At 43.0% G+C, this 23,744-nt stretch overlaps 1 protein-coding gene across 1 annotated transcript in view; it reads right to left on the bottom strand.

Moving 5' to 3' along the window:
- Positions 1 to 23,497, bottom strand: part of LOC134205228 (uncharacterized) — a 157,223-nt gene extending 133,726 nt beyond the window's left edge. Inside the window, exon 1 of the mRNA XM_062680297.1 lies at positions 22,971 to 23,497. Coding sequence (XP_062536281.1) covers positions 22,971 to 22,993 — 23 coding nt within the window. The 5' untranslated portion in view covers positions 22,994 to 23,497. The remainder of the gene's footprint in view (positions 1 to 22,970) is intronic.
- Between the last annotated feature and the right edge of the window lie 247 nt (positions 23,498 to 23,744).

The following is a 23,744-nucleotide window of genomic DNA, read 5'->3' as shown; positions in this document are numbered from 1 at the left end:
TCCAACAAACATTGGAAGCTAATAGAGCGCTTATTCAACCAAAAATAGTGTTCTTCAGCTAGAAAACTAGCTTGTTCAGCTGAAATTGTTTGTTGGGTTGATTCCAAATCTTCAGCTAGCGTACTAACCATTTACTACCCAATAGCAATTGTGTAGATACGAACGTATGTCAAAATGATATTCCATTTCTATTTCTATTAAGGAAAAAGAGAACTTCATTTTTGGCAACCGACCCGGCAACGAAATAAGGACTATGATTGGAAACTCGGTACCTGGAATTGATGACTCTGATCACTACCTCGTTGTCAGTAAAATTCGATCACGGTTGTCAACTGTATCGAAAGAAAGATCACAGCGAACGATAGGTTACAATATCCAGCGATTGTCGGCGGAAGAAGTATCGGCTGAGTACCGCCAGAAGCTCGACGAACGGATAAGTGCAATCAACGTTGGCGACAACATCAACGATCTGAGGGAGTCGATCCATGGATCGGTGAGCACAACAGCACGAGAAGTGGTAGGCACTGCACAGGACGGGTTGGTTCGATGAGGAGTGTCTGAGAGTGACAGACAAGAAGAACGTTGCCAGAAGCCGGATGTTGGTGTCGGGTACCCGATCGAAAAGAGATCGGTACAAAAAAGCAAGAGCAGCCGAAAAACGAACCCACCGCAGGAAGAAGAAAAGTGATTAGCGAGGCGCAGGAAAAAATGGAGCAGAACGATATGCGGAAGTTCTATGAGTCTGTCAATGGCGTGCGGAGAAAGACAGCGCCATCTCCCGTCATGTGCAACGACCAACAAGGGAATTTGCTGACAGATAAAACCGATGAGGCTGCCAGGTGGAAGCAACACTTCGAGACTTTGTTGAATAGTGGAAATGACGGTGCATCGGTGAACAGAATAAATATTAGCGACGATGGACAAGCTGTGGAGTCTCCTACACTAGATGAGGTTAAAAAAGCTTTTAAAGAGCTGAAAAACAATAAGGCTACGGGGAAGGACCAGCTCCCGGCTGAACTTCTTAAACATGGCAGAGGGCAGCTTTATGAAGTTATGCACCATATTATGTCGAAAATATGGGAAGACGAGAAAATGCCTGCTAGCTGGTTGGACGGCCTCATTTGCCCTCTCTTTAAGAAAGGGCACAGAATGGAGTGCGCCAATTACCGAGGAATAACCCTCCCTAATTCGGCGTACAAAATTATGTCCCGTATTCTGTTCAACAGATTGAGACCGCTTGAAGAGTCCTTCGTCGGCGAATACCAAACAGGTCTTCGTGAGGGCCGATCAACGACGGTTCAAATAATTACCCTGAGACAAATCCATGATAAATTCCGGGAGTACAACTTTCAGACACACCATCTGTTTATTGATTTCAAGGCGGCGTACGACTCAGTGAAACGGAATGAATTATGGCAAATTATGCTTGAACATGGTTTTCCGGCGAAACTGATACTGCTGATTCGTATAACGTTGGACGGATCGAAATCAAGTGTAAGGGTTGTGGATGAAATATCGACGTCATTTGTTACCTTAGATGGATTAAAGCAGAGTGATGCACTCTCGAATCTACTGTTCAATATAGCACTCGAGGGAGCGATTAGGAGAGCTGGTGTGCAAAGAAGCGGTACCATTATCACAAGATCGCATATGCTCCTGGGATTTGCGGACGATATCGATATTATCGGGGGCAGCAGGGACTATGTCCAAGGGCTTGACGATCCCTCCCCAGGCCATCTGCGAGTTGTGGCGCCTGCCTAGGATGTGGTGGGGTTTGACAGTGGGCCCTGTTAAACCTCTATAAAAAGCTGCATGTATCCGCAAGTAGGCTCCGCCAAAGCGACCGTGTGCCGCTCAAAGCGCACAAGCCCAAGTCCTGGTGTTAGGTGGGACGCTAAACAGCCCTGACACGACGACCCTCCGACGAGACAGGAGGTTTGCGCAGGCCCAATAAGCCGCCTTTAAAAACAACTATTACGAACGACATACAAGATAATACGACTCGATACAATCGGCAACGACCTAGGCGACGAATAAAGGATCACGATTGGAAGCTTGGAACATGGAACTGCAAGTCGCTAGTCTTCGCATGTTGCGACAGGATAATCTACGATGAATTACATCCCCGCAACTTCGATGTCGTAGCGCTGCAGGAAATCTGCTGGACAGAACAGAAAGTGAGGAAAAGCGGGTATCGAGCGGCTACCTTCTACCAAAGCTGTGGCACCACCAACGAGCTGGGAACCGGCTTCATAGTGCTGGGAAAGATGCGCCAACGCGTGATTGGGTGGCAGCCAATCAACGCACGGATGTGCAAGCTTAGGATAAAAGGCCGTTTCTTCAACTATAACATCATCAACGTGCACTGCCCACACGAAGGGAGATCCGACGACGAGAAAGAAGCGTTCTATGCGCAGCTGGAGCAGACATACGATGGATGCCCACTGCGGGACGTCAAAATCGTCATCGGTGACATGAACGCTCAGGTAGTAAGGGAGGAAATGTATAGACCGGTCATCGAACCGGATAGTCTGCATACCGTATCGAACGACAACGGCCAACGATGCATAAACTTTGCAGCCTCCCGCGGAATGGTAGTCCGAAGCACTTTCTTCCCCTGCAAGAATATCCACAAGGCCACATGGAAATCACCTAATCAAGTAACGGAAAACCAAATCGACCACGTTCTAATCGACGGTAAATTCTTCTCCGACATCACGAACGTACGCACTTACCGCAGTGCGAATATTGAAGCCGACCACTACCTCGTCGCAGTATGTCTGCGCTCAAAACTCTCGATGGTGATCAACACGCGTCGGAGTCGTCCGCCGCGGCTTAACATTGGGTGGATACAAGACGGTAGACTAGCCCAAGACTACGCGCAGCAGCTGGAAGTGGCACTCCCAACGGAAGAGCAGCTAGGCGCAGCATCTCTTGAAGATGACTGAAGAGATATTCGATCCGCCATTGGAAGCACCGCAACCGCTGCACTAGGCACGGTGGCTCCGGATCAGAGAAACGACTGGTATGACGGCGCCAGCAGGAAGATCGAGACCGTGAAGAGACGGAGGAACTGTACCGCGCTAATAACGCACGAAAGTTCTATGAGAAGTTGAACCGTTCACGTAAGGGCCACGTGCCGCAGCCCGATATGTGTAAGGACATAAACGGGATCCTTCTTACGAACGAGCGTGAGGTGATCCAAAGGTGGCGGCAGCACTACGAAGAGCACCTGAATGGCGATATGGCAGACAACGGTGGCGGTATGGTAATGAACCTAGGAGCACGCGCGCAGGACATGCGACTTCCGGCTCCGGATCTCCAGGAAATTCAGGAGGAGATCGGCCGTCTGAAAAACAACAAAGCCCCTGGAGTTGACCAACTACCAGGAGAGCTGTTTAAACACGGTGGTGAGGCACTGGCTAAAGCGCTGCACTGGGTGATTACCAAGGTTTGGGAGGATGAGGTTCTGCCGCAGGAGTGGATGGAAGGTGTGGTGTGTCCCATCTACAAAAAGGGCGATAAACTGGAATGCAGGAACTACCGCGCAATCACATTGCTGAACGCCGCCTACAAGGTACTCTCCCAAATTTTATGCCGCCGACTAACACCAATTGCAAGAGAGTTCGTGGGGCAGTACCAGGCAGGATTTATGGGTGAACGCTCTACCACAGACCAGGTGTTCGCCATACGTCAGGTATTGCAGAAATGCCGCGAATACAACGTGCCAACACATCATTCATTTATCGACTTCAAAGCCGCATATGATACAATCGATCGGGACCAGCTATGGCAGCTAATGCACGAAAACAGATTTCCGGATAAACTGATACGGTTGATCAAGGCGACGATGGATCGGGTGATGTGCGTAGTTCGGGTTTCAGGGACATTCTCGAGTCCCTTCGAAACGCGTAGAGGGTTACAGCAAGGAGATGGTCTTTCGTGTCTGCTATTCAACATCGCTTTGGAAGGAGTAATACGAAGGGCAGGGATTGACACGAGTGGTACGATTTTCACGAAGTCCGTCCAGTTATTTGGTTTCGCCGACGACATTGATATCATGGCACGTAACTTTGAGAGGATGGAGGAAGCCTACATCAGACTGAAAAGCGAAGCTAAACGGATTGGACTAGTCATCAACACGTCGAAGACGAAGTACATGATAGGAAGAGGCTCAAGAGAGGTCAATGTGAGCCACCCACCACGAGTTTCTATCGGTGGTGACGAAATCGAGGTGGTTGAAGAATTTGTGTATTTGGGCTCACTGGTGACCGCCGATAACGATACCAGCAGAGAAATTCGGAGACGCATAGTGGCTGGAAATCGTACGTACTTTGGACTCCGCAAGACGCTCCGATCGAATAGAGTTCGCCGCCGTACCAAACTGACTATCTACAAAACGCTTATAAGACCGGTAGTTCTCAACGGACACGAGACCTGGACGATGCTCGTGGAGGACCAACGCGCACTGGGAGTTTTCGAAAGGAAAGTGTTGCGTACCATCTACGGTGGGGTGCAGATGGCGGACGGTACGTGGAGGAGGCGAATGAACCACGAGTTGCATCAGCTGTTGGGAGAACCATCCATCGTTCACACCGCGAAAATCGGAAGACTGCGGTGGGCCGGGCACGTAGCCAGAATAATGGACAGTAATCCGGTGAAAATGGTTCTCGACAACGATCCGACGGGAACAAGAAGGCGAGGTGCACAGCGGGCAAGGTGGATCGATCAGGTGGAGGACGACTTGCGGACCCTCCGCAGACTGCGTGGTTGGAGAAGTGCAGCCGAGCTGAATGGAGAAGTCTTTTATTTGCAGCACAGGCCACTCCGGCCTTAGTCTGATGATAAATAAATAAATAATCGATATTATCTGGATTGATCGCCTTGCCGTGGAAGAGGCTTTTGTGCCTTTTAAGAAGGAGACAGCGAGGATTGAACTCATGATCAATACCAGCAAAACGAAGTACATGGTCGCTGGCAATCAACGTGGGTTCATTAGTGGTGGTGGTAGCGAAATAGTGCTAAAAGGTGAAAAATTTGAAGCGCTAGAAGAATTTGTGTATCTTGGAACATTAGTGACGTGCGATAATGATGTTACCAGCTTAAGTCCCGTAGTCTGCATACGAAAACAAAACTTGCGCTGTATACTACTCTGATTCTTCCGGTGGCTTTATTAGGCCATGAAACATGGACGTTAAAGGAGGCTGATCGGGGAGCTTTCGGAGTGTTTGAGCATAAGGTGCTGCGGACAATACTCGGTGGTAAACAGGAGAACGGAATCTGGCAGCGCCGCATGAATCACGAGTTGTACCAGGTGTATAAAGGGCTGGATATTATTAAGCTTATACAACACGGCAGACTACGGTGGGCTGGTCACGTTGTTCGTATGCCGGAAGAACGTCAAGCGAAGATAATATTTAGTATATAATCCGGAAGAGGCCGCAGGCTTCGTGGAAGGCCGCGTACACAATGGCTTTCTGCAGTTGAAGAGGACCTGAGGGCGCTCAACGTTCGGGACGACTGGAAGCGATTGGACCGGATCGAGTCCAGTGGAGAAGGATACTCCATTCGACGTAGGTTCATCGAAGAGCTGTAGCCCATCAAGTATCAAGTAAGTAACTGCCAAAGATATAAAACAAGAAATGCATCTTCAGTAGCAGTTATAAGCTGCACATGTTTTATACTGGAAAACGAAAAAATAATCGTCCAAGGCAAATTCAAATGTCAAACTGTTATGATGTCGATGAAACGGTATTTTTTGTTGCTGACGACGTCATCTTCTATTGTTTTGCACGAAATAAAACTCTAGTAAATTCTGTTGCAAATTCGTGCAAAAATACAACTGAGCAGTATTCGATTGATAAATTTTCCGACGAAACTGTTCGAATTTTTAAAACTATAACGTTTGTTGAAGATGGCATTTTTACAGTTTCAATTTCATTTCCTAACTCCCATAAAATTTATAACTTTACTAAAGATGCCCTTATATTGTATCTCAGTGCTGCTAAGCTAACTTAGAGTATTGACCAAATAATTTATGCCATCCGATAACATTTTTCATTCCGTTTCCATCCTCACATAAAGCCATGTCATTCGAACCCGCAGCGTGTAGTCACGTATTGACGTAATTCGCGGTCAGTTTTAAAGAAAACAGATAAACAAAAAACCCGCAATTCAATCAATAAACGTATGAAATACAATTAAACATGAAAGAGAAACTCCGTCTCGCTGTTAATTGAATCCCGGGCTACCTACCATTTGTCAGTGCCACCGCGCGTTGCTCTCAAATCAGATCTGATGAATCGCAAAAGAGGATGATGCTACTACATATTATCCGTATCCCCTGCTCGGAGCGGCTGAAAAGTATTTAACGAACAGTGGTATAATTGATTGTGGGCGAGGCTGGCAAGGTTTGTTTCCTTTCTAGCCAAGTCGAAAGCATCACACATTTATTTAGGTTTTATTCTAAGTTCCGGAGAGATCCTTCGGAACGGTGAACAACGTAAATGATTTTATTTTCTCAATTGCACTGAAAAATTCGTCACGATTTCTATAATCACAATTGATATGATAAACATTCATATCGTCTATAGACATAAATCGGATAATGCAAGGAATACGTTATAGTTAAAGCCGCAATACACTATAAACAAAATATAATTGATGTACAAATTGAGTAATACGACTGTAAATGGTGACGGGTGAAGTTTCTTACATCCAACTGTGTGAGCGCCCGATAAACGGAAAACAAACCACGCTGTAGGGGAACTCCTGGAAGCTTGGGTTAAAATAAGTAAGTTTCCAAACCTTTTTTATTCATCTACAATAACATTACGTCAGCTACGCTAATGATATTGCTGCAAACCTAGTGTGCAGGATCAATACAAAATTTGGTAAAAAGGATTAATGAAATAATACAATAATAATTTTGAAGTTTGTCTGCACATAACGACTCAACAACTATGTTCGTAAGATATTTATTTAAATCAAAATTCTTATACAAAAGTGAGGTTGAATGCGTCGACGTTCATTAAAAAAAATTGTTTGGAAATTATTTCCAGTATAAAAAACATGATTTCGATCGTAACAAACCTAAAATCTGAAAATAAAATATATATAATGTAAATAATTGAAGCATTATCAACCTGAACAATATATTCCATATAAAGTCCAAATTTATGAGCATTCCAACACAATGTTATATAACCTGTTTCAAAGCTCGATTATTCATCACTCGTAGTGCTTATCCTACTTAGCAAGTCCATTAATTCTACTTAAAAAAAAAGATAAATCCTATTAACCGAAAAAAGAAAGTGAATGTTTTTTCGTTTCAAAATCACGATTATTACTTTGAATAATGCTGTAAATTTTTCAATAGCCTATTGGAAACGTGCGTAACTTGAGGCTGAATTTTATTTCTTTATACTTGGGGGAAGGGAAAAGCCAAGACTAAATCAATCTCAAACATGGACTAAATTTTGAGCATAGTGAAGATATTCATCATGATTAAAAGTTTGATCGCAGTTGGAGTCATCTGGCTAAATCAAGGCCACATGTTGCTGCTGGTTGATGGCGGTCAGGTATGATGAGCATCGGCGATCTGCGAGGTGTGAGAGTGATAATCGGCGGTAATACCGTAGGCTTTTCATCACAGCGATCGCAGCCGAGGTGAATGAACAATTTCACAAGCACCGCGCGCTCCTCTTCAGCAGACAAGTGATTCATCTCAAGACGAGTCATCGTCCCACTGAGGAGTAGTGTTGTGCCAACTTCAGTCAGGTGCAGCGATTCTGTACATCTGCGGCACGATATTTTGCTTTTCCTCACTCAACACGTCACCACGCCCGGAATGTCGGGAATGCTTCTTCTCTGGGGATGACTCGCGACCGGTTGCACCAGACTACCTACATTCAACGATCCGTGCATGTGGTTATTAAACCAGGGAAATACCGCTCAAATTGATACCTTTCGGATTTTGCATTTGCCCAACATTAGCGAAAACGATGAACATTGCATGCCTTGTAGAACAGTATGATACTAATGTTACTTCAAGCATCCAGGGAGCAATTAGGTTTTTGGGTAGCAGCGATCATACACATAATTATGAAAGGTAAAATTTAGCGTGATGAATTATATAGAGAGAACGTTTTAAAAACCTATAAAAGCATTCCAAATTGCATTTAACCGCCGCACAGATAAATTTGAGGCATTTTCTTTTTCGGAGAACAATAAGCTGACTCGTTAATGAAGGTAGTGGGGTTCTTACAAATTTCCGCAAAGGAAGCAATCACTCGTGAGCCCTTCCCCTGACCTGGGATAGCTACGTTTTATAATAGCGGAGCGGCTGAGGCGCCTTGTGTGTAATTTTATCGCTCTTTGGGCAAATACATCTACTAGGGGAAAAAGAGAACGAATTAGCACAGGTGAACGAATTTGGGTTTTCAGACACACATAAAAAAAGTCTTACATACCCATTGTTGAAACTGTCTTTCTCGTGCTTAGTCTAAACTTATAACTAGATTGTAAGCTTGCCAACGATTTTAAATTATCACATGGAATACTTCAGAGAAATGATAAATAATGCATATTGTGCCATCCTCCCCCACATTTTAGTTGCAGGTTTAAGTAAAAGGATTACATCCCATCTTCGCAACACGATGCAAACCAAATAAACAGTTCTGGGTGCGATGTCCGGTGGGAGAAGTGCGTTAACGGAATCTCTAATGGACTATGAATAAATTATTCGATTCAGTTCAAAATTGAAAACAATGTTCGGTTGATTTAAAAGAGACATTACCGTAATCAGATTATTTAAACTAAATATCCCGGAATCAATGGTGATATACCTTTGCACCTCTTTGCACCTACTGTCTTTTTTAGGACATGGAAGAAGTAGTTCCACAAAAATGTGAATCTCTCGGTATGTGGTATGTGCACGGAAGAAAAAAAGTACCCAAAATTGAGTATTTTTAAACTTACTTTCGAGTTTTTTTTCTCTTCTCTTTCATCCACTTTTTCTTTTGTTGTCAAAAACAAAAGAGCCAAACAATCCAACGACGCCAGTTCAATACGGGAAGCCAATTTTGAGTTTTATTACCTGAGGTCGAAATTGAGTGAATTAAACTTACATTTGGGTAAATAAATTTTCCGTTGGGTACTTTTTTAACATGGGAGTAAAGGCAAAATACTTCGACCCTACTTACTCAATTTTGGCTTCCCGTACGGATGTTCGAGGTTGGGTGAATTAAACTCACTATTGGATAGTTTATTTCTTCCGTGTGGTATCTGTGTGCTGGAAAGGCATCGTGCTAAAAATTGTTCCCAAAAGAATGGGAAAATTAATCCAGAACATTTTGGATCATTCGAGTATATGCATCAACGGAATTAAACTACACTCAAAACAGGGAAGTAGAATCGATTATACGCTGCGAACAAATTATAAAAATCTCTTAAGGCGTAGAAAATAATCAAATCTTCAGATTTGGGCATGAAACAGTAACGATTATTGCATGTCAATGTGAAATTTCCAGTGAAATTGCCGAGACCAAAATGGGCAACGATCGTCGAAAAACGAAAACACGAAAAGCGAAAAAATACTTGACTGCCGCACCTAAACAAGAAGAATATATCAAACGTATGTGGAAACATTGCCCATGTAAGAACAAAAATGGATGAGAGTCCAAAGCGAATGAAAAAGCAAAAACTATACGTATAAAGCACTCAACTGACCGACTGCCCCGCGCCTCTGTACGTGATCCAAATGCTCCCTCCGTCGACCGCCCAGTGCACATCTCCCGAACGCGCGGCCGGCCGGCTCGGAAGAAGATATCTTTCCTGGAAAAACGTTCGGCTCCAATCAATTCTTAATGCAATGAAATTTTGTTCAACTGCGGCTACTGTCAGATCTCAGGTTCGCTCACAAACCTATATGTAGGAATACATAGGTGCAGCATCCGCATTTGATGATGTCCGACGGAATCAGGTGTCTAAAATGTCTGGATAGTTCTACGAGGGAGTACCAGGGTATATATAATTGTAACCGCATAATGAAGGACAAGGCGAATATTTCCGTCCAGGGCTGGCCTTTACACATGACCAAAATTAATAAACCATCATGTACCTCCGATTTCACGTTTCTCATCCAATCCATATGATATGATAATCGACTGCATAACTATTTGAGGGCGACAATTTCACTTTTATACTTTCTACGGTGAAGTGAAAACAAATCAGAACCTAGCTTTCAGTACGAAGATATGTTTAGACTAATTAGAGTAAAATATGGCATATGTAGGGCGCAAAAGTTGTTAGGAACCCTGTCAAATTTAAAGCAATGCGGCAAACATACATCACATATGAGCATAATTTAGATCCAAACACCTAACTAAGTGTAGGCTTCCATTTAATTAAGTATAACCTAAACATAAAAGTAAAAGAATTTGAGGAAACCAATGTACACCTGCGAAATCTTTGCCGATATTGCATGGCTAAAAAACACACATGAATAGCAAACTTTTGCTTACTCTCTGTTTTTCCTCTTTATTTTTTTCTCAACTTCATCCTACCTTTGGCTTAATGAAGTAAACAACTAAATTTAAAAAAAAAATCTTGGTAGATGAACATTTAAGACACAGGGTGGTCAGAAGGATCATTATACAAATAGCCCAGAACATTATCGATCAGAAAACGGTAACATAGCATAGGTAACAAAGTCGAATTGCTGGAACCTTTCGTTAAACATGGATACTATACACCTAAGTGGTCATGATGTCCTTATCGGATGCTGCGAGCATCCGTCAGCAGGAAATTTCACCGTATCAAAGATCTTTCCGGCACATATACTCATCAAATACCTGTAGTGCAGTACGTGTCCTTCAGAAATTTCAAAAATTCCAAACTCCGGGTGATTAGCAAATAGAATGCACTTTTCAGACGCAGTATCAGTATCAGTCACTATAATGTGTGCTTGTCAGTGCTTTGTATTTAGTTTCAACAAAGGACAAAAACATTTTGATATATTTTGACCTGATATATAAGCTTGAAGTGTGGAGTACATTTATGTCAGCATTTCCAAGGGGCAAACTGCTTACATTTTTTTTAGTTTACAGAGATATCTTTTTGTGCAAGGAAGTTTAAGAAGAGATTGCTGGTACATAGAGTTCAACATTTAATGAATTTCGTTAGGAAGTGCACTTAAAAATAGATAAAAAACGGATGTTAGAGAATCATAATTGGTTAAATATACTGAACCATATTACGATATTTTTCAAATTGTAACGGTAGATCCATTCTTATGTCGACCTCGATTGACAACCAGATGTTCCACTGCTTCCAACAACCAGATGTTCCACTGCTTCAGAAACTCAGCAGACAATTAACGATCTGTTATTCACCAGGACCTCTATGGGGTTCACTTGTGTTATACCATACACAACCCGCCGTAAATTGCATTTCTTGATCGTGTTAGCCTTGGACTACTAACATCAATCTTAAAGCCTCAGAATGTGTGCTTTGCATTTCGGGGTGGTTGTACCCTATCTGCTCAATTCAGACTCATTTAGTTTCAGCAAACTGGTGTACAACATGTGTGCTACTCGGATAGTACCCCAGAAGAATGGAAAAGTCATTTTGATTTAATCCAGATAAAATGGATGTCAGAGTCGATGTACTCTTGGATATCATTAAGATTATCTTTACTGTCAGGTGATAGATAGAGTACTCCTACACTAAAGGTGTAGTCTGTCAGCCTAATTTCCACCTGTGAGGTTTGAGTAAGTTACCATCAGCGTGTGATTATATATTACCACCTCAGCGTGTCAATCGGTAAGCAGCAAGCCATGACTTGGCCTCTTATTTTCAGATCTCCGTGGCGTGCACACGCACCGACAGAGAGCTGCTGTCATCCAGCCATTTGAAGCCACACACCACCCATAGTTGTTCCAGGCTTCCGCTAACTGAAGTCTGGTGATAGCATATTAAACTAAAACCATACCACGCAAACTGATTTGTAATTTGACTTCAGAGAAATTACGAACAAGATATGCATAGATACGTAAAAAAATAGAAAAAAATTAAATCCTAATAGTTTCTATCCAGATTTTTACGCGGACCATAAACTTGATCAGAAGAGTGTACAGTGAAGATAATATTCAGTAGAGTACCCGAAAGAAGCCGTAGGCTTAGTGGAAAGCCGCGAACACGATGGCTTTTTGTAGTTGAAGAAGACACGAGGGCGACTGGAAGTGATTGGCACAGCATTGCGTCCAGTGTAGGAGGATATCCCATCGCCTAATCGATGCCTATCAAGTATTAAGTATCAAGTAAATACATAAACAGTTTGCTATTTTGATGTCTGGTTGACAAATGAAACAATTTCATTGATAGCAATAAAAATTGCATTGCTAATAGAAGAGAAGTGGACCTGTTACTTCAATAATAAAATCGCCAATGGCTGTTATATTTAGTGAACATCAGTCATCAAGTAAGAGCGTACAAATGTTTACTGGTTGAGCTATACCTGTATTTTAGGGTAAATATTCATTCATTCATTATAATAATAATATTATAATGAATATAATAATAATATTATAATTATATTATAGTAAATATTCATCATCATCATTCATTAACCATAAAGGAACATTTTTAATTTGGCAAAAGACTTAGATCACTAACAATTGGTATTTTCCCCAACATACGTGAAATTTTTTACTTAAAGATTGCGAATACTCATTCAAAGAAACATACCGGACAAACAACACATTTTGTGATCAATTTGTTTTTATTCCGTCCTTTAAGATTCCCCCAAACACACGCGACGCGACAGTCGCAACGCGATTCTATCGCTTGGCGACAGCGATTCTGTCGCCGTTGGTATGGAAGCGTAAATAGAGCAGTGCTTGCAGCGACCCAACGATAGAATCGCGGCGACTAGTTGTCGCCGTCGCTGCGATGAAACAGCTTAGGTCTGGGGGAGCCTTTATTTGTTAGGCACTCTGTGTTACAGATGTTCCGACATCTACTGTGGTATTCTGCCGTACAGAATCCACAAAGAATCTATTCTTAAATTTCAATTGCTCATTATTGTTGTCGTTGCCAGTCCATCTCATCGTGAGTCCATTGTGTCCATTTGTTCATGTCGTGCATCCAATGATCGTTGCATTGTTCAGTTGATATTAAGCCGGGTCCGTTGGAGGAATGCCTCCGAGAAGAACAATTTGTCAGTCGTCATCAGGCAGTTGTACGGTATGACACGTTCCCCAATACACTACCGCAAGGGCTGCTCATCTTGCGACTGACGAAGGTTTGGTGGAGAGGCTGGGAATCGAACCCATGACCTTGTAAGGCGAACGTGTAGCCAACTACGCTACGGGACCCCCACAATTTGTGATCAAATATTGATTGTAAATTGTTCCGTTATGCATTTTTTAAGTGCTTTAAATATGAATGTTGATAAGATTACCATGAAGTGCAGCAGTGCCCCTCGACTTAGAGCATTCCCCTTAGAGCTACTTATAGTAGGTGTGCAGACAACCAATCTAGACCAACATTTGAAAGGGTGTAACAGTAAAAATTTATTCTTACCAGTTCTTTGTCTATGTATACAGCTATGTACGTAGACGAGGAATAGGAAAGAATAAATTTTGGCTGTTACGTCCTTTTCAAATGTGGGTCTAGAAATCTCAATTCACGTCCTAAAACCAGTAAGGAAGAAGAATAAGTGTTGAACTTAATTTTAAAATTAAAAAAACACTTTAATAAAGGAAAAAAAAAAAAAAAAAAAAAAAAAGTAAGGAAGAATTTCCTGAGGAAATTCTGGATAAATTTACCTTACAAAAACATCGAATCAACTACTAAAGCATTTGTTTTGTGAAATCTAGAACAATCAGCTATATTTTTCCGAGGCCATTTGAATTTTAATAAATTATGTCCTAGTATTGAAACTTTCGCAAAACTTGGCTTAGAAGCGCGTTCCATTTGATCATCTCCACAGAGTCAAAGATGGATCAAGGTCGTCTATAGTACTCATTTATAATGCCGACTACTAGCGGCGAAAGCCAGTACAGAGAAATCTAAGGCGAGAAATGCAACATTTCGAACAACGCGTTGCAACGTGGCAAGAATTGTAACTGCGACCACTACCATCGTACTTGTCTAGAGGTAGCTGATAATCTCAACAGTAAGTGGATATGTGTAGACTGTATCCTTGTGGATTTCTTTGAGAAAGCATTGATATGTCGAACCAGCAGCATTTCTCCATCGACACAGATTCGTTTGAAACTGGAATGACTTGAAGAGGAAAAACCGTTGGAGGGAAGTGAACTGGCAGCAAAAGCTGCGTTGGAGAAGTAAGAATCTCGACGAGAAATATCCGCTTCTCAGTTGACCCGTTGGCGAGAATCCTGTTTCTTCGGCCCTAGTGTGGCTTAAATTAGTAGTAGAGAACATCAGTGCAAAAACGAAAATACCGCAAACCCCCCACAAGTGGCTTAGGAGGAAATGTTTTGCAGAAACCCGTGACAAAAATAGCTAGCAAAATTGGTGGTGAAGGTGCGTGTTTGCTGGCTTGTACGAGAAAGCAAATAACAGCATCTACGCCATCCGATCTGTTGTCGATGTGGTTTGTAAACCGATCATACACAGCTTGCCGTAATACTGTATGGTTAAACTTATTATTATTTATTCAGACTAAGGCCGAAGTGGCCTGTGCGGTATATAAGAGTCTTCTCCATTCGGCTCGGTCCATGGCTACACGTCGCCAACCACGCAGTCTACGGAGGGTCCGCAAGTCATCTTCCACCTGATCGATCCACCTTGCCCGCTGCGCACCTCGCCTTCTTGTGCCCGTCGGATCGTTGTCGAGAACCATTTTCACCGGGTTACTGTCCGACATTCTGGCTACGTGCCCGGCCCATCGCAGTCGTCCGATTTTCGCGGTGTGAACGATGGATGGTTCTCCCAACAGCTGATGCAGTTCGTGGTTCATTCGCCTCCTCCACGTACCGTCCGCCATCTGCACCCCACCATAGATGGTACGCAGCACTTTCCTTTCGAAAACTCCAAGTGCGCGTTGGTCCTCCACGAGCATCGTCCAGGTCTCGTGTCCGTAGAGGACTACCGGTCTAATTAGCGTTTTGTAGATTGTCAGTTTGGTACGGCGGCGAACTCTATTCGATCGAAGCGTCTTGCGGAGTCCAAAGTACGTACGATTTCCAGCCACTATGCGTCTCCGAATTTCTCTGCTGGTGTCATTTTCGGCAGTCACCAGTGAGCCCAAGTACACAAATTCTTCTACCACCTCGATTTCGTCACCACCGATGCAAACTCGCGGTGGGTGACTCACATTGTCTTCTCTTGAACCTCTGCCTATCATGTACTTCGTCTTCGACGTGTTGATGACTAGTCCGATCCGCTTAGCTTCCCTCTTCAGTCTGATGTAGGCTTCCTCCATCTTCTCAAAGTTACGTGCCATAATATCTATGTCGTCGGCGAAACCAAATAGCTGGACGGACTTATTGAAAATTGTACCACTCGTGTTAATCCCTGCTCTTCGTATTACACCTTCCAAAGCGATGTTGAATAGCAAACACGAAAGACCATCACCTTGCCGTAACCCTCTGCGGGTTTCGAAGGGACTCGAGAATGCCCCTGAAACTCGAACTACGCACATCACCCGATCCATCGTTGCTTTGATCAACCGTGTCAGTTTATCCGGAAAGCCGTGTTCGTGCATTAGCTGCCATAGCTGGTCTCGATCGATTGTATCATATGCGGCTTTGAAGTCGATGAATAGATGATGTGTGGGCACGTTGTATTCGCGGCATTTCTGCAGTACTTGGCGAATGGCAAACACCTGGTCCGTGGTGGAGCGTTCGCCCATAAAACCCGCCTGGTACTGCCCCACGAACTCCCTTGCAGTTGGTGCTAGTCGACGGCATAAAATTTGGGAGAGTACCTTGTAGGCGGCGTTCAGCAATGTGATTGCGCGGTAGTTGCTACAATCCAGCTTATCGCCCTTTTGTAGATGGGACACACGACACCTTCCATCCACTCCTGCGGCAAAACTTCCTCCTCCCAAATCTTGGTAATGACCCAGTGCAGCGCTCTAGCCAGTGCCTCACCACCGTGTTTAAATAGCTCTCCTGGTAGTTGGTCAACCCCAGGGGCTTTGTTGTTCTTGAGCCGGCCAATCTCCTCCTGGATTTCCTGGAGATCCGGAGCCGGTAGAATTATGTCCTGCGTGCGTTCTCCCAGGTCCATCACCATACCGCCATCTTCGTCTGCCACATCGCCATTCAGGTGTTCTTCGTAGTGCTGCCGCCACCTTTGGATCACCTCACGCTCGTTCGTAAGAAGGTTCCCGTTTATGTCCTTACACATATCGGGCTGTGGCACGTGGCCCTTACGTGAACGGTTTAACTTCTCATAGAACTTTCGTGTGTTATTAGCGCGGTACAGTTGCTCCGTTTCTACACGGTCTCGATCTTCCTGCTGGCGCTTTTTCCTCCGGAAAATCGAGTTTTGTCTGTTCCGCGCCTGTTTATATCGTGCCTCGTTCGCCCTCGTGCGGTGTTGCAGCAATCTCGCCCATGCTGCATTCTTCTCTTCCACTAACTGCTCACATTCGCCGTCATACCAGTCGTTTCTCTGATCCGGGGCACCGTGCCAAGTGCAGCGGTTGCGGTGCTACCAATGGCGGATCGAATATCTCTCCAGCCATCTTCAAGAGATGCTGCGCCTAGCTGCTCTTCCGTTGGAAGTGCCACTTCCAGCTGCTGCGCGTATTCTTGGGCTAGTCTACCGTCTTGTAGCCGCCCAATGTTAAGCCGCGGCGTCCGACTTCGACGCGTGTTGTACACCGTCGAGAGTTTTGAGCGCAGGCATACTGCAACGAGGTAGTGGTCGGATTCAATATTCGCACTGCGGTAAGTGCGGACGTTCGTGATGTCGGAGAAGAATTTACCGTCGATTAGAACGTGGTCGATTTGGTTTTCCGTTTCTTGGTTAGGTGATCTCCATGTGGCCTTGTGGATATTTTTGCGGGGAAAGAAGGTGCTTCGGACTACCATTCCGCGGGAGGCTGCGAAGTTTATGCATCGTTGGCCGTTGTCATTCGATACGGTGTGCAGACTATCCGGTCCGATGACCGGTCTATACATTTCCTCCCTTCCTACCTGTGCGTTCATGTCACCGATGACGATTTTAACGTCCCGCAGTGGGCATCCATCGTATGTCTGCTCCAGCTGTGCGTAAAACGCTTCTTTCTCGTCGTCGGGTCTCCCTTCGTGTGGGCAGTGCACGTTGATGATGCTATAGTTGAAGAAACGGCCTTTAATCCTCAGCTTGCACATCCTTGCGTTGATTGGCTGCCACCCAATCACGCGTTGGCGCATCTTACCCAGCACTATGAAGCCGGTTCCCAGCTCGTTGGTGGTGCCACAGCTTTGGTAGAAGGTAGCCGCTCGATGCCCGCTTTTCCACACTTTCTGTCCTGTCCAGCAAATCTCCTGCAGCGCCACGACGTCGAAGTTGCGGGGATGTAATTCATCGTAGATCATCCTGTCGCAACCTGCGAAACCTAGCGACTTGCAATTCCATGTTCCAAGCTTCCAATCGTGATCCTGTATTCGTCGCCTAGGTCTTTGCCGATTATATCGAGTCGCATTATCTCTTATATTGTTCGTAATGATTGGTTTTCTAGGCGGCTTATTGGGCCTGCGCAAACCTCCTGTCTCGTCGGAGGGCCGTCGTGTCAGGGCTGTTTAGCGTCCCACCTAACACCAGGACTTGGGCTTGTGCGCTTTGAGCGGCACATGGTCGCTTTGGTGGAGCCTACTTGCGGATACATGCAGCTTTTTATAGAGGTTTAACAGGGCCCACTGTCAAACCCCACCACATCCTAGGCAAGCCCCACAACTCGCAGATGGCCTGGGGAGGGATCGTCAAGCCCTTGGACATAGTCCCTGCTGCCCATGGTTAAACTTAACCTACTTGAATGAAAATTCATAGTCAACTCTCATAGACAAAGAGGTGGCCAATCAGCTGATCCTTGTTGGAGATTTGCGGCCACTCTGTTACTTGGACATCAATAGTTTCCAGACATGGACTGATTCTCTATTAGTTAGGTAATCTGAGTATTTCTGAAGAAGAAGGCAGCAGAAAATTTCCATTGGCGGCCGCACGAACGGCAACTGAATCTCCAGGCGCAAATATTGCGATACAGGAAGATGTCACGTCGTTATCCGTATTTGACCGGAGTACCAGTGAAGAGTTATGAAGCCATTCCACGGGTTCTCATTAGATTGGATAACATCAAACTGTTATTGCCACTCAAGATTCAAGAAAGTCAACAGAATAGACGTGTAGCAGCAAAATCTAGATTGGGATGATCTTTTTTTACAGCATCGACAGAACAAAAATATATTCTGTCCCTATTAGGAATTACCTCGAAACGGAAGAACTACTTCAAAGGAGTCACATATTCTAATCACACATTAAACACACATCGCACATTAAACACATTTTAAGCCTTGAACAATCACATGAGAATTAGAATATTCAACGTATTGTTGTAGCAACTATTGAATTGTATTCTCAAGCCCGTAGTTAAAACAACTCAAATAGTAAAAGCCTTTACGTCACTTCCAAAACCATGGGTAGTTTTTATCAATTTTGAGTCTGAAGGAGGTTGGGTTCTATTCCCGGTCCAGTTTTTAACATTTTAGGGTTGGAAATTTCCTCGACTTACCTGGGCAAGTATTTTCATCTTCTTCAATAGCTCCTGGAACTTGGCCTACTTTTCATCTTCTAATAGCATTTCGACAATTATTAGCTGAATGCGTTTCTATGTTCGATAGTTGCACAAATACGTACCTAGTGTGGCCTAGTTTCCAGTCAAAAATATCCTAGGCCGGACAAAGAATCGAACTCGCCATCTCCGGATTGGCAATCCTACGCCTCACCTGTCATATGACGAGTTTAGTACTAATTCATTAAATTCCACCTAGTTGTAATCTTCACAGATACGTACATTTGGACCTCAGCTATAAGGTCGTCTTCAGTGTCTCGTACTTGACTCGACTTTACTACGCCTTTTCTCGGAGACCCATGATGATAAAAGAATCATCATGAATGTAAAAAATGTAAAGAACGATTAACAACAATTACGATCGTATATCCCGTTCGGCCATACGGCAGTTTTTGCCAAATGACCCTTTTTTCGAAACGACCATTTATTTTCGGTCACATAACTTTTCACCAGATGGGATTCGGACCGATTATTTTTTTCGGCCAAATGACATTCGGCTATACAACTTTCTCTTGACTTGGTGGCCTTTGATCAAATGGTTTTTATTCGGCGGCTTTCGTGTGTGGTAAAATCAATGTACTTTAAATTCCCTTCCCATCACCGAGGTACAAAATGATGACAACCGCCAGAAATAACCTTTCCCGTCAAAATATATATATTTGCTCAATCGATTCTTTAATTTATTGAAGATTAACTTTCCCAAAAAAAATCCAGAAGCTGCTGCAGTGCAGGAAAATGTAAAATCTATCCTCCCAAGGTGCAAATCTGACCTCTCTTAAATGTTTTTATCATTTTTACAACGCACGAGAAAGGCACTACCAATGAGTACAGGCCAGTGCGTGCGTTAGGTCCTAATTAGGGTGTTAGGTTTAAGCTGAAAACTAGGGGTAAGTGATTAAAGGAATGACTGATCAGAAAATAAAATGTTGGAATTTGTGTTAGCTAGAATTGTTGCGTAAGGAGTAAGCAGACAGTTTGCGCGGTCCGATTTTGTTGCTCTGTGCGGTCGAAATAAAAACTAAGCAGCGCCTGTTTTGTCGTGTTTCTGCTCAGTAAGCAGACAGTTCGCGCGGTCCGATTTTTTGGGGTAGCCATCGAGCAAGCGAGTGCAGTGCGTGTTTTGGTCGTCGCGAAGTAGTGAGAATATCGAATCAGTCTTCGGGAAAATACTTTAGACAAGCGTTGCTTTTCCGTTTTTGTATCATCATGAATATGGCGTCGTTCAGAAGAAATAATTAGACGCTTACCAAAGCGATTTCCAATATATTTCCTTCTCAACTAACGTACTATCCCTTTCCAGTGTGCTCATGGAGATGCAGAGGTCTCTTGTAGCAATGAGTGTCGATTTTCCTTCCCTTTTCCTAATTGACTGTGAGGACGTGGCCGGCATCGTTATTGGTCTTGAATTAAAGAAACTCCAAAGCATGTACAGTGAGCATGTTGGTGAGCTGTGCATTATTTGTTGTTTCTCGGCCAATCACGACTAGCAGCCATCACGACTGTACCCATCGTATACAGTCAATCAAGTTATGCTAAGCTAAACTAAGCACGAGAGAGGCACTACCAACGTAAGGTGGATTAATATGGACTATTGATCTTAGGTTCATTGCACGCACGTACTCATTATCAACTAAAGAAAAATCACCTCACGAATTTATTATATGTAAAAAACCCAACTTAATTCACCGAGTGGTGATACTGCCTTTCTCGCATTTAGCCAAGACACCAACCTTATATGGCGTTAATATGGTTCGATGAACCATTTTCTTTATAACTTTCAAACGCAACGTTCGATCGATTTAAAATTTAATAGGCTTTGCCCCCTGTCGAATGAAACCTATTGCGAGAAAATCGGTTAAGAATTACTATATGGAAAGGTGTCTAATGTTTTTTCTTAGCTTTTGTGCACACACATACACACGGACAGACAGACTTTGCTCAGCTCTTCTAGCTTCTATAAAAAGCTCGTTTTCGGAGTGAATCGATAGCCTTTCGGTTCAACTTTGTTGTACGAGAAAGGCAAAAACCAGAATAATCCACCTAGCGCCGATGGTGCCTTTCTCGTGTATTGTAGAAAGTAACGAGAAAAGCACATAAGATAGGTAAAAATTGCACTTCAGGGAGATAGATTCAGTTATTTCCATCAATTCACATTAATGCAAATAATTAATGAGTAATTTGCAACAGTTTTTGAAAAAAAAAAGATTTTGATTTTTGAACCAGCAATGGTTGGTTGGGCCAATTTTCAATAGCGAAAAATTAGGCAGGATTCCGCGTCGAATGTTACCTGTTGCAGGCAAATCGAATAAGGCTCAGTACAAAAAAATGTGTTTCACATTTTTTGTATACACAATCACACATACAGACATTACCTCAATTCGTCGAGCTGAATCAATTGGTATATAACACTATGGGTCTCCAAGCCTTCTATCAAAAGTTTGTTTTTGGAGTGATCCTTTAGCCTTTACGTATACTTAGTATACGAGAAAGACTAAAACTGTAATATTTTACCTAACCAATAGAAAGAACTGAAATGTGACAGAATATAACATAATATGACACATGACATAATATCGACTAAAACCACAAGTGTTGTACATATGCGATCGAGGCTGAGCACCTTATCCTCAGGACATCAACTAACTTATCCTCAAAGGCCTCAAAGCATATATCAAACACTATTCGGAGTAAGGTATTTACAATTATTCGGAGAAGGGTATTTACAAGAATTGACAGTTGTAAAACAATACAAAAAATATTTTCACAAAGTTAGAATAACGCATAACGCCCTTGTGAATGATTTTTTCTTCACACCCAGTCAGCAGTTATAGAAATGCTGTATATAAGCACGGCATATACAAAGCTTGTATATTGTTCAGATCATTTCACCTAGCATTAACCGATTTACTCGCAACAGGTTACAGAGCAACACAATCTTCCAAAAAAACTTCCGAACTCCGTCATATGATGGAATTTATTTTTTTAGTTTTTCCATCCTGAAGCAGGATTCCGGATTGGCGAATTCAAATCTGTTTCATGGACATCTCCACAATATATGTTATTTGAAATTCCTATCCAACGCTCCATATCGAGAGTTAATTGTTCAATGAGGTTGATCTTTTCTGCGAGAACCTACAAATATCATATGGTGCATCAGCATCAGCTACTTCAGTTTGAAAAGGCTTGAACCAGAAGTTTTAATGATTCCTAGTTTTCGAACAGGCACAGTTGCCAACCTTTTATATTAGAGGTAATTTCAACTGTATGGCAGCAATATCTTCAGAAGCTTAGGGTTAATTTTATGTTTTACTTCAGTGTATATAACTAACTTAACAATATAATAACAAAATTTACAAAATATCAATTCTACATTTGTGAATTCAAGGCCCAAGGATTCCACGCGCTATTTATAGAGAGTTGTATTTTTTTTCCAGAAAACAAAACATTGAACTTGAATTGAAAAACACAACATTGAACTCGCGTATCCAGACTGAAAATCTAACACAAAAGCATATGGATCAATAGTTTTGGCCAAGTTTAAAAAATTTGAATTTTGAAATTTTTTTAAAAATTTACAGATTTATCAAATCAGATGTTTTATGGTGAAATGGATAAATATCAAAAATGAAAAGCGTTTGGATATACTTTAAGTATAAGTGCGTTACCATATACATTAGCCGTTCCATGATATAGAGAGTAGAGATTTTTTATATTATGCATAATGCTTTATACCAACGCACTTATGTCTAACGTCGCGCACATCATTTGCCAAACTTAGTTCTTTGCCACTAAGGTGATTTATCTCAAGTCAGTTAGTATTCTCAGGCCGGGCCTGTACGCCAACAGTACGTTTTTATATAGGTTGCGAACATGTCACTAAAGAGGCCTCTTAGTATGGTACCTGCTAGAGAAAAAACGGCGCATACCGGCCATCAAACAACGCTACCATAGATGCAAGCAACACGCCTAATCATCTTCTTCTGCTGCTGGATGCCATTTAGCAGCAGACGGAGACGTGATTATAAATTATGCAGATATTGGTTATCATACTGCATCGTTGGTTGCATGATGCTAGAAAGGAATGCGTCAGAAGAGGCAATACAGCAAAATCAGCAAAAAAGAGTATCTAGGCAAACGACTCTTGCAAACAACGCACACTTACCTTATGCCATTTCGCAGTAACATTTTGTTCAAATCCTTTAAAATGACCGATCCGTTAGACAAACTTTGATGGAACAGGTTCCCGATGCACCAAACACGGTAAACAGTATGTACAACTGAACGCTTAATTGAAAATAAACACTTTTGTACTATTCGTCACAACTTCAATCCAAACCGCAGATCAGAACGCAGAATTTGGCAAACACTCTTGGAATAAAGAGAAACCAATCCACTTGTGAACAGTTTAAACTTTCCCACAAAAACACCTTACTGCGTGATTAGAACAGGTTAGACAATTATCGTCCACCCTTTGGATTTCACCTTTCTTCGGATGTATGAACGAACGCACAAACAGCTCCTAGCTGAAAAGCTCGTGTCGAAATCCCACACACTTCTTGTTGTATGCAGAATGGTTTGTTCGGAAAAAGCCGGCTCTTTGGAAATAGCGCAAGTACGCGAGATGTGCACATCCAGTGAAAAACACACGTCATAAGTGGTCGACGAGCAGGTCGAGACTGAACGTTGATGTGCTTTTTTGTCTTCCGAGTGAATGTTCATGCACAAACTAATCCTCAGACCACAACATCCAAGCATAACAACGCAGTGCACGTCTGGTTGGCTGCCAGAGAGAACGACCCCAACGCCGAACCTAGTGGACCATTCAGTTCGCTCACATGCAGTATGTTGGCTGCCTATTTCCTCCGCACTACGAATGACCACCGAGAAGGAGTTGTAGTTGGGGAGTTTGGCTCAATCTCTTTCTCACTTTGCGGCT

Source organism: Armigeres subalbatus, chromosome 1, assembly GCF_024139115.2.
Source record: "Armigeres subalbatus isolate Guangzhou_Male chromosome 1, GZ_Asu_2, whole genome shotgun sequence".
Classification (NCBI taxonomy): Eukaryota; Metazoa; Arthropoda; class Insecta; order Diptera; family Culicidae; genus Armigeres; species Armigeres subalbatus.
This window is presented reverse-complemented; position numbering and strand designations above follow the sequence as displayed.